This window comes from Pimephales promelas, chromosome 5 (assembly GCF_988280905.1).
Source record: "Pimephales promelas chromosome 5, fPimPro1.hap1.1, whole genome shotgun sequence".
In the NCBI taxonomy this organism is placed as follows: domain Eukaryota; kingdom Metazoa; phylum Chordata; class Actinopteri; order Cypriniformes; family Leuciscidae; genus Pimephales; species Pimephales promelas.
Window position 1 is genome coordinate 27,282,815 of NC_142773.1, and position 13,766 is coordinate 27,296,580.

General features: G+C 37.8%; 2 protein-coding genes across 2 annotated transcripts; both read right to left on the reverse strand.

Moving 5' to 3' along the window:
• Window positions 1-491: 491 nt before the first annotated feature.
• Window positions 492-2,717, reverse strand: ccr9a (C-C motif chemokine receptor 9a). The gene is made up of 3 exons (XM_039677897.2): window positions 2,606-2,717; window positions 2,366-2,433; window positions 492-2,224 (listed from the first exon to the last, which is right to left on the reverse strand). The coding sequence occupies exons 2-3, from the start codon at window positions 2,417-2,419 to the stop codon at window positions 1,172-1,174; spliced, it is 1,107 nt and encodes a 368-aa protein (XP_039533831.1). The 5' UTR covers window positions 2,420-2,433; window positions 2,606-2,717; the 3' UTR covers window positions 492-1,171.
• A 4,011-nt stretch (window positions 2,718-6,728) lies between these two features.
• Window positions 6,729-12,438, reverse strand: LOC120481667 (thread biopolymer filament subunit gamma). Its single transcript, XM_039675427.2, has 9 exons — window positions 11,779-12,438; window positions 11,613-11,673; window positions 11,415-11,510; window positions 10,752-10,931; window positions 10,533-10,658; window positions 9,277-9,497; window positions 8,511-8,548; window positions 7,018-7,050; window positions 6,729-6,877 (listed from the first exon to the last, which is right to left on the reverse strand). Exons 1-9 carry the CDS (start codon window positions 12,420-12,422, stop codon window positions 6,834-6,836), a joined length of 1,443 nt encoding a protein of 480 aa, XP_039531361.1. The 5' UTR covers window positions 12,423-12,438; the 3' UTR covers window positions 6,729-6,833.
• Window positions 12,439-13,766: the final 1,328 nt, after the last annotated feature.

Here is a 13,766-nt window from a genome sequence, read left to right on the forward strand (position 1 = left end):
AGGTACTTTTTGAGTGCATTGTGTGTTGATTTTTGAAATGCTTAGGTGAGGTTTGTGTGTGGGTGTGTGGGTGCAAGCACGTGTCTGTTTTCTAGTGAGTGTATCTGTCTCCCCACAAGACCACATTGAGTAAACCAGACAGATGATGCACGTCACAGTTAACGGTTCGTGACAGAGTACGCGCTTGTGGCAATCTGCCAGATTCGAGCATCACAATTAAAACATCTTAGATACTCTCATGTCTATATTAATAGAATGCTTGTGTGCAAATATTGCACCTTATTTACCCATAAAAGGTGCATTTTGTGGAAACTGCCCCAGTGATAAACTGTTCTAGCCCTAAAGTTATATATATATATATATATATATATATATATATATATATATATAAATTCTGATGGTATACTTCCCCAGTGATATATGATGGAGAAAACATCTTTAAACATGTGTTTGTATAAGAGAAAGGGAATAAGATACAATAAAAAATAGTCTTCAGTCTTATTAAGGTTTATTGGCATATACTCTTTGAAATTTTACAAAATGAGCAGCAAATATTTATACACATTATGTTTGGTGTAAAATGAAAACAATACAGATACAAAACCCAGACTGTACAAAACTGGCTTTAAATCTCAAAGAAAAATTCACAGTTATACTTTTGCAGCAATTAAAATGAAATAAAACAAAATAGCATCATAAAATAACATTCATAAACATTTTTTTGACAGATAAAAACACTTTTCAGTGCTCATTCATGTGCTCTTACAAATCTCATACATACATGACAAATCAGGTTACAACATTTGATAAACTGGGACAATTAATGCTGAGAAATAGATGGAAAATATTCTAACAGTTAAGTGGGCAAATCAGTCCCTGCCGCAACACTGTTTTTCTGTTCATACAGTACACATGTATTTGATCAGGATTTGACTTTCATTTTAATGGCCCAGTCAAACAGAGAGAACTCTTGTTATCCAATATTCAAAGTTGCAGCCATCTCATTGTGGTGAGCAGGTTACTTTAGCCCTCCGCCAGACAGCCTGTTTTCAAGCATGCAAAGAGCTCTTACTGAACCTCGAACTTCTGTTTTGAAACTCAGGTGCCAAGCACCTGCAGCAAAACAGAAGGTTTTGCTAAGCAAGCATCACTGATAGTGATCTGACCCTGCTCACAATGACAGCGCATTGGTGGTCTCTGTGTCCGACATGACAGATGGGCGGGGATGGCTTCCCAACAACCCCTTGGAGTTCTTCACGGTTGAACGACAGCCAAGACTGTAGAAAATTCGAATCACATCTTTTCGGAAACGCACTCCGACGAAGACGTATAGGAACGGGTTTAGGCAGCTGTGCATGTAGGCGAGACTCTTCAGAACTTGTCCGGTGATGTCAAAGCGCTGGACCTCTTCGCAGTTTGTAATTGTCATATTGGCTGCCTGAGTGGCTTCCAAGACCAACATGCCATTGTACGGGAGCTGAGAGATAACGAACACCGCCACGACTGCCATGATGACCCGCAGGGCCTTGTGCTTCTGGAAGTTTCTCGTCTTGAGCAAGGTGCGGATGATGTTGGTATAGCAGAAGATCATCACTATGAGAGGGATGCAGAAGCCCATGCAGATCTGGAGAACCAGGACCAGTATTTTAGTACGGTTGTTTTCATTGTTCGAGTAGACCATGGTGCAAAAGTGATTGCCATCGCCATCTTCTTTCGATTGGGCGAAGAGAAACTCTGGAATGGACAACAAGGCCGCCAGGATCCAGACTAACACACAAATGAGCTTGCTGTACAAGAGACGGACCCTCTTGGAGTTTTGAGCCTTGGTAGTCTGGACGATCACAATGTAGCGGTCGACGCTGATGCAGGTAAGTAAGAACATGCTGCTGAAGAAGTTGATTTTGTAAACGGCAGAGACGATTTTGCAGAGAGCCAAGCCAAAGGTCCAGCCGTAGATGGAATCGGCGGCCCAGAAGGGCAGAGTGCAGAGGAAGAACATATCAGCCAGAGCCAGGTTCAGTAGATAAACGTCCGTCATAGCCTTCAAGCGGTTTGCGAAGTGTGTGTATATCCAGACCACCAGAAAGTTGCCAATGGCTCCCAGAATGACAATTATCCAATAGAAAGCAGGTTCATAGTAGCTTCGAAACTGTCGCACTGCTGATCTGTCACACACTGACACATCCTCATATTCACCCAAAGTTGTGGAAGATTCTCCATAATCCTGTGAAATATAGCAAAGCATGTGTCTTACTCAGCCTTTAGTTTATTAACCCTGATAATGTGCATTTAAACATCACTTTATGTTAAAGTTTCAGACAAACATAGAGTTATCAGCATGCACTTAATGCAAATATTCACTTACATATTCTGACGTCATATTCTCAGTGAATGCCGTCACAACCTCGGTTATGTTCATCGTTGTTCTCTGTTCTTGAATGAGTAAAAAAAAAAACTTTTAAAAATTAAATATATAAAAAAAACTCAGATTCACTAAATATTAGATTCGCAAATATCCACAACCGATAAACGAGTGCATATCATTATGAATAATTTGGTAATAATTAAATCCTTTACATACTCTAAAAACTCTATTGATACTTACTTTACTATCTTAGAGAAAAAGGGGACTGGTATTAGAGATGAACTGCTGTCTGCTGCCTTCCCGATCACTATGATCACTTTCACGTTGTTTTGGCGCCGTCTGGGAAACGTCTGTTTTGCAGAAGCTTTTAAGGTCTGAGGTTTAACCACAGTGACGCACAAGAAGGAACTCTTCACACTTTTTTCTCTCTCTTAGAGTCATGCCACAGAGTCACGTACAACGTCCTATTTTTTTTTTTTTTTTTTTTTTAGCCCATTTTATACATAGTGCAACATTAAAGAGAAAACTGTTTTGTTTTTATTGGATCATTTTTGGACACACTTTAAAATACGTCTGCACTTGTTTACTCAGTATGTAAAAATGCTCCCCAATAGCACTACTCCATCATGCAATGTTATCTGTGTTGCAACATTATTGCATGCAAAGGACTAAAATGTGTTTTGCAGTCATGCGTCTCAACCAACACCTTAACCAACTTTTCTGACCGTGAATGAAGAGCGATTGCCTTGCCTTATACATGCCATATGTATACTGGACATCCAGGGAAGAAAGTTGACACTTCGGATCGATCATTTTTATACATCTTGACATCTTCATTTCCATTTTTCTTGGGGGATTTTGCATACACTGAACTCTTGTTTTCAACTCACTTGTGTAATGTCATGATTGCCATGAAAACAAGGAAGCATCTGGATGTTTTTCATCTTTCATCTTTTTTCATTGTTTTCTAAGGTTTGTTTGTCACTGTGTTCAGTCACATTGATGACATGACATGATCCTGATTTTTATCCGCGCAAGTAAAACACTAATCATTTGTTAGTTGATGAATTAGAGCAATTGCATACACAGCAACCTCTTTACCAACAATTTACGCAATACAGATGATACGTCAATACTTCTGATACTGGTTATGCATGGATTTAACGTTTTATCATAAATAAGCTTTCATTTGCATCTTTTTACATGCAATCCTTACTTGGGTGTGAATCTTCGTGACCCAGACATCCTGTTTATCATTAAAACTGTCACCCCAGACACTAATTACATTCATTTTTTTATGCCATATCCTGTTTCAAAGGACAAATTTCCTCTTACTCACAGGTCAGACACAACTGCATGTTCTCCCTTAGAGTAAATATAAATATAAATATAAAATATTTTATTTCATATATAACAGAGCAAGGTAATAAACATCTGTGATGCTTATATGAAAGATAGTTTTTAGGTCATGCTGTTGGACGACTTCTCAAAAAAAGTAGTTTTGGGTTATCTTGGATCTGCTGTCGCCATTGCTGAATGCAATGATTGCTCAATTTACAAACTCTTATCTCTCATTTCCATACATGATTGCCAGTGATAAGATCAAAAACATGTTCTGTGTTGGGTATAAACTATTTCTGTGAGAAAATGTGTTGGATATATTCATTTAAAATGCAAACAACACTCAACAACAAAATGTGTACAAATTATACCTTCAGCTTGTCACTGGGGCAGTCCCATTAAAAAGACAACTTTTATGTAGCATTTCTAAGGTAATAATATGCACCTTAAATGGGTAAAACAAAAAGGTACAAAGATGTCCTTTTAAAGGGGTAGTTCACTTTGAAATGCATTTTTGATATGTTTCAGCTTACCTCAAGGGCATCCGAGATGTAGGTGTCTTTGTTTCCGCAGTATTTTCAATTTTGATATTTTTAGGTCAAACCGTTGTTGTCTGTCAGTCATATAATGGAGGTCTATGGAGTCCACCTCAAAGAGCATGCACAGAGAAGTCCAAATTAAACATGATTTAATGACTCATAAATGTAAGTACACATTGATGGCCTAAGACACAAAACGAGCGGTTTGTGTGAGAAAACAAACAGTATTTATATCGTTTTTACGTCTTGTAACCACAGCCACGTCCAAGTGATCTGAAGGCACGGGCACTTCGGTCAGCGGTCTTCGGTCTGCAATTTCCTGTATATCTCAATATGTTTAGATCTTCACAGTGAAGGATAACACTTCTGAAATCTCTGTGTAAACAATGAGTGATGTTCACGCACAAGAGATCACTTCTGTGCGCTTGCACAGATAGAAGCACCCTCGGCCTCAGAGTACTTCAGCTTGTGTACTTCAGGCTATTGTGTACTTACATTTACAAGTCATTCAATCATTTTTAATTTGGACTTCTCTGTGCATGCTCATTGAGGTGGACCGCATAAACCTCCATTATATGACTGACAGACAAGAACGGTTTGACCGAAAAATATCAAAATTGAAAATGCTGTGGAAACAAAGACGTCTACATCTTGGATGCCCTTGAGGTAAGCTAAAACATATTTAAAAAAAATTAATTTCAAAATGAACTATCGCTTACAGTTAAAAGCTGTTTTACCCCAGTTACAAACTTTTTGCACAATATTTTTTTAGAGAGAATGTCTACATCACAAGAGCAAGAGGTCATAGACGTTTGTGCTCTGTGTCTATAATTATACCTTGTGGCCTCCATATGTGGCATTTACGCACGCCAACCATAAACTGTTCCTCTTTCTTTTCAGTGATCAGGTCAAAAAAAAAAACTCATGCACACACACATGCACTTTTAATCCTTTTAATTTTAGGCCTTGCTCAAGCTATGGTTTGAGCCCTTGTTAAAACCATCGACTGTAAAAAAAAAAAAAAAAAAAAAAAAACATTGAGGAGGTAGCATGTGATTCATGTTAGACTGACTCCAAAACCCTTTCAGTGTTAACACTGCTATAAAAAGAGCTAAACTTTTGCTGATTTCTAATCTGTAGGTATTTCACTAAACTGAGGACTGTTATAAGTTATCGGTCGCAAGTTTAAGTAGCAATAAGCTGATGCAATGCACGTCTTGTTTTAAATCAGTGCAAACTGATGTGAAAGTTGATTTAGGTGGTGGCCCTCCATACGTCAAATCGCATGACAAACCTGCATAACCTAGCAACTGTTTTGACACTGAGAGATGGGGACGAATGTCATTTAGTACTACTGAGAACATTCTGCGGTGAACATTTGCACGACATGCTAAGACCACAAGGTTATATAGAGGAACAAAGCACAGATAATGCATCTCATACACCCCCACAAAACTGTTACTCTGAGTGTGGAGGGTTTATGAAATCACTTTGCAGAAAACAAAAAATGATTTTTTAATACTATTATGAGATGAAGCTAGAAAGATTTCAGGTTGTTAGCTGGATGCTAATCTGTAGCTGCAATGCTTGTTTAGTTTTAGTCACTCACTCTTTTGGTTAACTCTATGCTCTAAAGTAAGGCTGAGCTGAGGTGAGGTGTACATCTATTTGTTTTTGTTTGTTTGAGTGCCCATGTTTCCATTAAACCCTTCACAGTCACATGATGTTTTGAATAGAGTCATGAGCCCTGTGGTATCACAGTGGTAAAGTGAAAAATTAAACCAAAAAAAAGTGAGAAAAACAAATGACATGAGTGTGATATCACAAAGCGTGACTTCCTCAATTTTTCGTCAGAGCAGCATGACATCCTCTAACAACAACAACCTTCTGAAAGAAACCATAAAAGATTATGAGGGACTGAGAGCATTGTGTCTAAAGTAGATAAGAGTATAGTTGATTTTGAAGCATTAAATCGACATGAAAAATATCACCAAATCTATTCTCTAAATGCATGCAATAGGCCTAGATCTTATTGTGAACAATTAATCTGTGTATGATTATTTTTTCCCCTTTTTTTAAATTCATAATATTTAATCAAAAGGTTACAAGTGGACTTTCCAATGAAAATAACAGACTTCTCTCTGGTGCTATCCAATGTACTTTGTTAATATAAGGGATTTTTTCCGGATTGAATCTTCACAGGTGTTTGTTTAGCCTACATTGTGTTGTGTTTTAGAGCCAAAGAAAATCTATTGTGCAATTCCATGTACTTTTGGGTTGTAACTCACTGAAAGCATTAGGCTACTCTCTTTTTGCTGTTTTTCAATAGCATTACCAACCAATTTGAGTCCCTGTACTATGGATTTGACTCAGTAATGTAAATGATGGTGCTTTTGTTGTATTTCATATAGCTTTACTTGTTCAAGTTTGATATTGTCAAATATCAAATATCATATATGATAAATGAAACATAGCCTAGATCTAATCATAAATGCAGCTTTATTTAAGAAACAGCGAATGGGACTCCGGGGTCTGGGCCAAGGGTCTGCATTCATCAAGACTGCATTGACTGAAGGTCCTCGCTGAATTCAAGAGGATTCAGTGTCATCTGCATCAGAGATGATGGATGTCTCTGTGTAAGAAAGATGAGGAAAGTCACATGCTGGTCTTGTTGATGACCGGTAAAAATAGTAAAGTCACATGGCGAATGCAATGGACAGCACAAATAAAAGTTGACTTCAAATCCAACAGTGGAAATGATTGCGAACATACCTGTAATGATTTCTTTGACTTTTATTTGACCAGCTGTTGGTAGAAAAAAGGACAATGGAATAAAGACACACACATTAATAAACAGAGAGAGAAGGGGACAAGGAATGAGCACTATTAATTGGCTGAAGTATTTGTCAACATTCATAAACCTGAAGCAGTTTCTGTCCTACACTGCCTTTGCATGTTAGAGTAAAACTTGCCTGTCAGGATGTATCTAGTTTGTATGTCCTTTGGGGCAGGGTTATGGGGGGAGTCCAGGGGGGTGCTGGTGTGGGGCAAAGCCCTCCCTACAGGATGGAAAAGCGCAGATGAGAAAGCGCCCCCCCTCCCCATGCCCCTGGACTTCTCTTGTCAATAAAAATGCCTATCATCACAACTATTTACAATTCATCTAAATGTTATGGATGAATACGCTGTTCTCCTCATAATTCCACTTGCTGAACAAGTGAAAGCCATAAGTCAACAACATGCGTCCCTTCATAATGTGCATGAAAAGTGAAAACAGAATGATCATCCTATCCGCTTTGTGACATCAACGACAATTTGCGTTGCTGTAGGGGGTGTATAGTAAGGATAGTTAACCAAAAAATTTTAATTCCGCCAATGGGCTCTATGCACGGCGGTATTTCCGGTGAAGGTTTAAGGATGTTCGATAACTTCCGCTGCCGATCGTATAGAGTCCAGTGCAATACCGAGAATTTATATTGAATTTTATACTCCATGGTTATAGTAAAGAAACGTTAGTCACAAAAACAGACAAAACAGACACCCCTCGTTTTCATTGGGAACCAAACGGTTCAAGGTCCAAAAGCCATTTGAAGCTGCACTGAAACTCTCATTTGGACCTTGAACCGTTTGGTTCTCAATGAAGTCCATTATATGGACAAAATCCTGGAAAGTTTTCATCAAAAACCTTAATTTCTTTTCAACTGAAGAAAGAAAGTCGTGGACATCTTGGATGACATGGGGGTGAGTAAAATATCAGCAAAAGTTTTTTTTTAAAAGTGAACTACTCCTTTAACAGCTCATTGAAGGGGAAGATTATCAGTGAATACCAAATGGAAATTTTACTATTACACAGAAGAGAAAAAGGAAAACGTCACAGGGGTTTGGAATGACATCAGGGTGTGTAAAGGATGACAGAATTTTGAAACTTTGAAATCTATCTCTCTCTTATCTCAGATGGCAAGGAGATAATTGTGTGTCATCTAATCTTCATCATCAAATTCAAACTCATATGTGTACTAACATTCTGTTGGTTTGAGCAGTCATGCAAAATAACTATAACGGTTTGTTAACAGTCACCAAGCAAACACTCAATAAGGTTCAACTGCCTGACCACAGAAGCTTTCCAAGGTACCCATGAAACTCCCTGATGACTGTTTCCAATGCATCTGATACCATTGTTGCAGTGGGTCCTTTCGGTTTATTAAACTTACATAAACTTTTGGTATCCATCTACTCAAAGATATTGAAACTAAAGCAGCTCTCACCTGAAAAAGTGTATGATGACTCTGTGAACTCAGGCATCCTGAAAGTCAAAAAGTACAAATGAAAAAAAAAGAAAGAAAGAAAGAAAGAAAGAAAGAAAGAAAATGTAGCAAACAATGCAATATAAAGGTTGACTTGACATACTAGTTTTATAATTGTCCTGTCTAATCCTAACACTTTCCAATTTATTTATTTTATAACAATCAAGAAACTACACTGAATACTGTATGTGTATTTCGAAAAGGTAATACCACAGACCATCACATTAAAATAAACTATGAAGGCAAAAAAGTGAATATGGTGGTGATCTGCACATACTGATCTTGATCCTTGATCTGCACATACTGTACATTTAAATGCTGGGTTGTTTTAACCCAATTTTGGGTCAAATATGGACAAACCCAGCCACTGGGTTACATATTTAAATGACAATTTTTAACCCAATCTTTGAGTTTGGCCATATTTGACCCAAAATTGGGTTAAAACAACCCAGCATTTTTTAGAGTGTAAGATCCTGGGGCCCAGTTTCAAAAACTTGGCCTCTATGTTAAGACTGTGCCAGTTAATAAGTAGTTTGACCAACTTGTAGTTATACAAGAGGTAATCACTCAGATTCAGATTAGACCAAACTACATTTTTATGCGAAAAAAATGAGGTAACTTTTAAGACTAGTCTATGTTTATGCAACCGGCCACACTGATGTTGAATTGAATTAATCATGACCATGTTAAATGTCAACTATAGCCATCTGATTGTGACAATATTTACTTGAAGTCGTCTCCTTCCAGTAGCTTTCTGTAGGTGGAGATCTCAACATCCAGGGCGAGTTTGATGTCCAGCAGCTCTTGGTAGGCCAGGATCTGTTTGTGAAGGTCTGTTTTAGCCAACTCTATGGCTGATGTGAGGCTAGCAATCTGTGCCTGATATTCAGCAACACCCACACTAGACTGAGCCTGGGCTTCTGCTAAACTCTGCTCCAGAGACATGTTCTGAAAAGATAAACACACACACACACACACACACAAAAAATGTTCTTATTCATAGATGGCTGTCATGATATGTTATGTTTCAAAAACTAAAAGCTTATTCACAAACATGATAACTATAAGCATCCACACCAACGGATGATAACATGTTGTTTATGTGCCTGCTGCAGTTTTGTTGTCTGCCACTTTAAATGCTCAAGCTGGGCTTCTTCGTCCAAAAATGACTTTTACGTTTTGAATTGTTTAAGTTTTTTGCTTCATCGGATAGGGGTGAAACTTTGTGACTTTTGTTGTATGACCCATATGAACACACAAAAAATCAAGGAGATGATTCTGATTTGTTAAAGTATCGTAAAAAAAAAAAAATCCTTGTATGAAGGGGTGACACTCTAAAACATCAAGAGTGCAAATAAGACCCCCACCCCACACACACACACACACACATGTAGAATATGGTCATACAGAATAAGATTAAGTACTAATAAACAGCCAATATCTAGTAATACGCATGGTATGCTCGTTTCATTGTCTTTTCATAGAATTGTCTTTACCGTACTTTTACCATACGGTAAACCAAAAACACCTAATTATTCAGCACTATGATATCTCATCTTCTCAGACATTGAATTTATTGTAAATGATGTCATGAAACTCTTGAATTGTCTTAGTTGCTTGGGAAACTGCCACTTTTGCAGCAGTGCAACTGGGTAAGATGTTCGCTTGTGGCATTGGGGCTTTTGCTGCCAATTCGAAACGGCTGAGATCAATAAACCACTTCCTATGTCATCTGTTTCCTGTCTCAGACAGCTGTGATTTATTCAAGAGATGTTTATAATATGCTGAGAACCTGCCCTGAAGCATTTCACACTGCTGACGAACATTGTTTCTCAAGGGACCTGCCACTGTTGAGCACCTTGTCCTTTACCACCTGAACAGCCCCAAAAATACCATCCCCGTGCTTAAGTTAATCAAATTGCACTTAATTTCATTGCTGTCAAAGGTGCTTTGATTTGGCCAACATTATTTAATAAGTCTTACCGTAGCCACAAGCCCTTGCAGCTCTAAATTCAGTGTCTGCAGCTCTTTCCTGGCTACTGTGATTTCTGCTTTGGTCGATGACACAGCTTCTGTGTTTTTGACATTGGTCGCCTGCATCTCATCCATCTAGATTCATAAGTAGAGAGTATAAGAGCTTTTAGTTGGAATGCCAAAATTATTGAAACATTCAGACAATGTGAGCACTTCTTGTGTGCAGACCTTGAGTTTGTAATAAGCCTCAGCCTCCTCTCTGTGTTGCTGCACAGATTTATCATACTCCATTCGCATCTTATTGAGTGCTACAGAGATGTCAAAGGACTTCCCGGTGTCTACTTCAATCATTGAGACTGAAGTGTCCATTGTTGTTGTGCCCAGTTTAGATTGCAAAGATGACAATTCCTAAAGTGATAGACAAAATACACAGAGATAAATGAATAAAAAGAAAGAAATACATCATTGTAATTTGCTAGGATGCATTAAATTAATCAAAAATCCCATAGTCTCTTACATTTTTACAATTTTTACGTTTTTTTTTTTTTTCAAACTTTCTATTCAGAATCCTGAAAAAAATGTATCATGGGTTCCACAAAAAAAATGTAAGCAGCATTGTTTAAGAAATAACCATAAGAAATGTTTCTTGAGCTTAATAATAAATAAATTAAAACATATTTAAACCCAAACAGTTATTTTAAATTGCTACAAAATTTCACCATATTAGTGTTTTTACCGTTTCGATCAAATACATAGTCTTGGTGATCATTAGGTGATCATTGTTTAATTAAAAACAATAAAATAATATAACTATATTTGCTTTTTTATATTTGCAAAATTTCACATTATCTTGATTGCATGGATTTCAGATTTTAATTGACGGAAATGTACCTCCTCTTGTGTTTTGCTGACAAAGTCCAGCTCATTTTTCAGGCTGGAGAATTTGGCATCCAAATCAATTCTTAAGTCAGAGGCAGATTCAATGTCCTGAAAAGGGATACAGCCATTTGTGGTCAAAATTTTCTCTACAAACAACGTATTAAAACAATAACCGTTTTTTGGAATATCATGTTACTGGATGAAACTCACCTTTTTCATGGCAGCAATATCAGACTCAAGCTGAAACTTCACTCCTTGTTCAAAGTCAAGCCTAAGTAAAAATGTTATTTATTGACAATATTCTGTATATTTCAAATTTGAATATTTTAAGAAAAAGAAAAAAAAAACTATGCCATTGAAAAATGGAAACACTCACTTAGCCTTCAGTTCGTGGGCGGTTCCACGGATATTGTCCAGCTCAATCTCCAGTTTGACAGTGTCGATGGTGAGCGTTTCCAATGTGCTGCGATACTCGCTCAGCTGGGCCTCATACTCCACCGTGGCAGTCACGGATGACTCTTGGGACACATCTGTCCCCCCAGTCAGCTGGGACAGCTTGGCCTCCAGAGCTGCGTTCTCATGCTGTAGCGCCCGTACTTTGGCCATGTATGTGGAAAAGCGGTCATTGAGCCCAGAGAGTGTGTGCTTCTCAGCTGCTCTGGAAAGTGTTGGTGCCAAGGCAGAGCCTGATGCTGGACCGGAGGCGAGTGCAGCGCCTGCACCGAGCCCTCCTGCAGCAATGGCGCGACCCATAGCAAATGCAGGACTGTCAAACAGCGCACCACCACCACCTCCACCTCCCAGTGCCAATCCTGCACCACCTCCAGCACCTCCACCAAGGCCAAAACCAAGGCCAAGACCTCCACCGGCTCCAAATCCCAGTCCTCCTCCCAGGCCAAGAGCTCCACCTAAGCCAGCACCACCTCCTAGCCCCAGGCCAAATCTTGCACCACGACTTGCACCAAGACCTCCGTATCCCCCAGACATTCTGGAAGAGGCTAAGGAAACGGACAAAGCCATGGTGAATATCTATGGATGAGTGCTGAAGGCTCAGAGTCTAAAATGAGCAGAGAGTGCAGGCAGAGCGAGAGACTAATGCTTGCAGTTTAAATACACTTAAGGGAGGGAGGGCAGTCCAAAAAGAGACAGTCTATTGAGAAAGAATAAGCTGTAACTTGTCTCAGTGGCAAGGTATGGCGTCGGTTGTCTGATAAATCTCAAAAAAGTCTCACCTGCAGGCATATTTTCCTTCTAGGATGGGACTTCAATCTAAATGCTGTATTTGCAGTGAAAGCTAAAAGATAATATTATATATATATATATATATATATATATATATATATATATCACCCTTAGAACTCACCAAACGAATGTCTAAATGGCCTCTGTTGGACAATCACTACACTAAAATACAAAACAATGACTGTTTCCAAACGGGTTTCCCAAACTTTTAGCTGTCTTTGCTGGAACTGTAGAATTTTTTGAGCCAATCGCCTAATGAGACTAATCACAGTAAAATTACATTACTGATTTATGTCTAAAATACATTTTTGCTAATTACATAACATAAAGCTATAAAATTCATATATTTTTAACAAATTAAATGAGAATTTAATTTGAAATCTTAAGTTGAAGTATACTAAAACTAAAATAAATAGAAATAGAAATAGAAATATTTACAAAAACTAATAAAAATGACAAAAGCACATAAGAAAATTGCTCACACTTTAACTTAAATTAAAATGAAAACTGAAAATCTAAAAATAAAAGCTAAATCAAACTAAGAAATATATAGGGAAAACTACATAGTCTTAAATACTCGTCATTAGCAAATATTATGAGCTGTTGTTTCAAAGGGAACAGATTAAATATTAATTAAATATAATTCAATTAAAATGATCAAATAAATATACAATCAAATATACAATGTTGTGCTTTTAAGAGCCATCCATGAATAATCAGGCACTGGTAAAACATCCTTTCAGAAAATATTAGTGATATACATGCTGCTTGCCTGTATATTTCATTAAATGTATTCAGTTTACATTGCTACCAGTCAAAGCTTATTTTTAGAACCCACAGATTACCAGACTTTCACAGTTTTCTGAACACAACAAACTCCCTCAGAAGCATGAACCGTTAGGAGATGCTTGAAAAAATGTGTTATAAAATTGGCTCAATATATACAACGTGTTTGATCCAATGGATGAAATCACATTCTGACGCTATGCAATTTTCTGTGAATTTTGTAAGCTCCAGCCTTTATGCAATTATTATCACAGATCGCTTACATAAGGTCAGTGCTTGGTATCAGTGACATTAATAAAATTTGGAATCTGCTTAGTCTTGAAAGTCTGTGTTATG

Bases quoted from the DNA above. Each gene is read 5' to 3' on its own strand.
- ccr9a (XM_039677897.2), bottom strand. From the start codon at position 2,419: ATGAACATAACCGAGGTTGTGACGGCATTCACTGAGAATATGACGTCA. The intron at 2,225-2,365 runs GTAAGTGAATAT...TATATTTCACAG, and splicing joins AGAATATGACGTCAGAATAT to GATTATGGAGAATCTTCCAC.
- LOC120481667 (XM_039675427.2), bottom strand. From the start codon at position 12,422: ATGGCTTTGTCCGTTTCCTTAGCCTCTTCCAGAATGTCTGGGGGATAC. The intron at 7,051-8,510 runs GTGAGAGCTGCT...TTCTACCAACAG, and splicing joins GTCATCATACACTTTTTCAG to CTGGTCAAATAAAAGTCAAA. The intron at 6,878-7,017 runs GTATGTTCGCAA...TTTCTTACACAG, and splicing joins AGTCAAAGAAATCATTACAG to AGACATCCATCATCTCTGAT.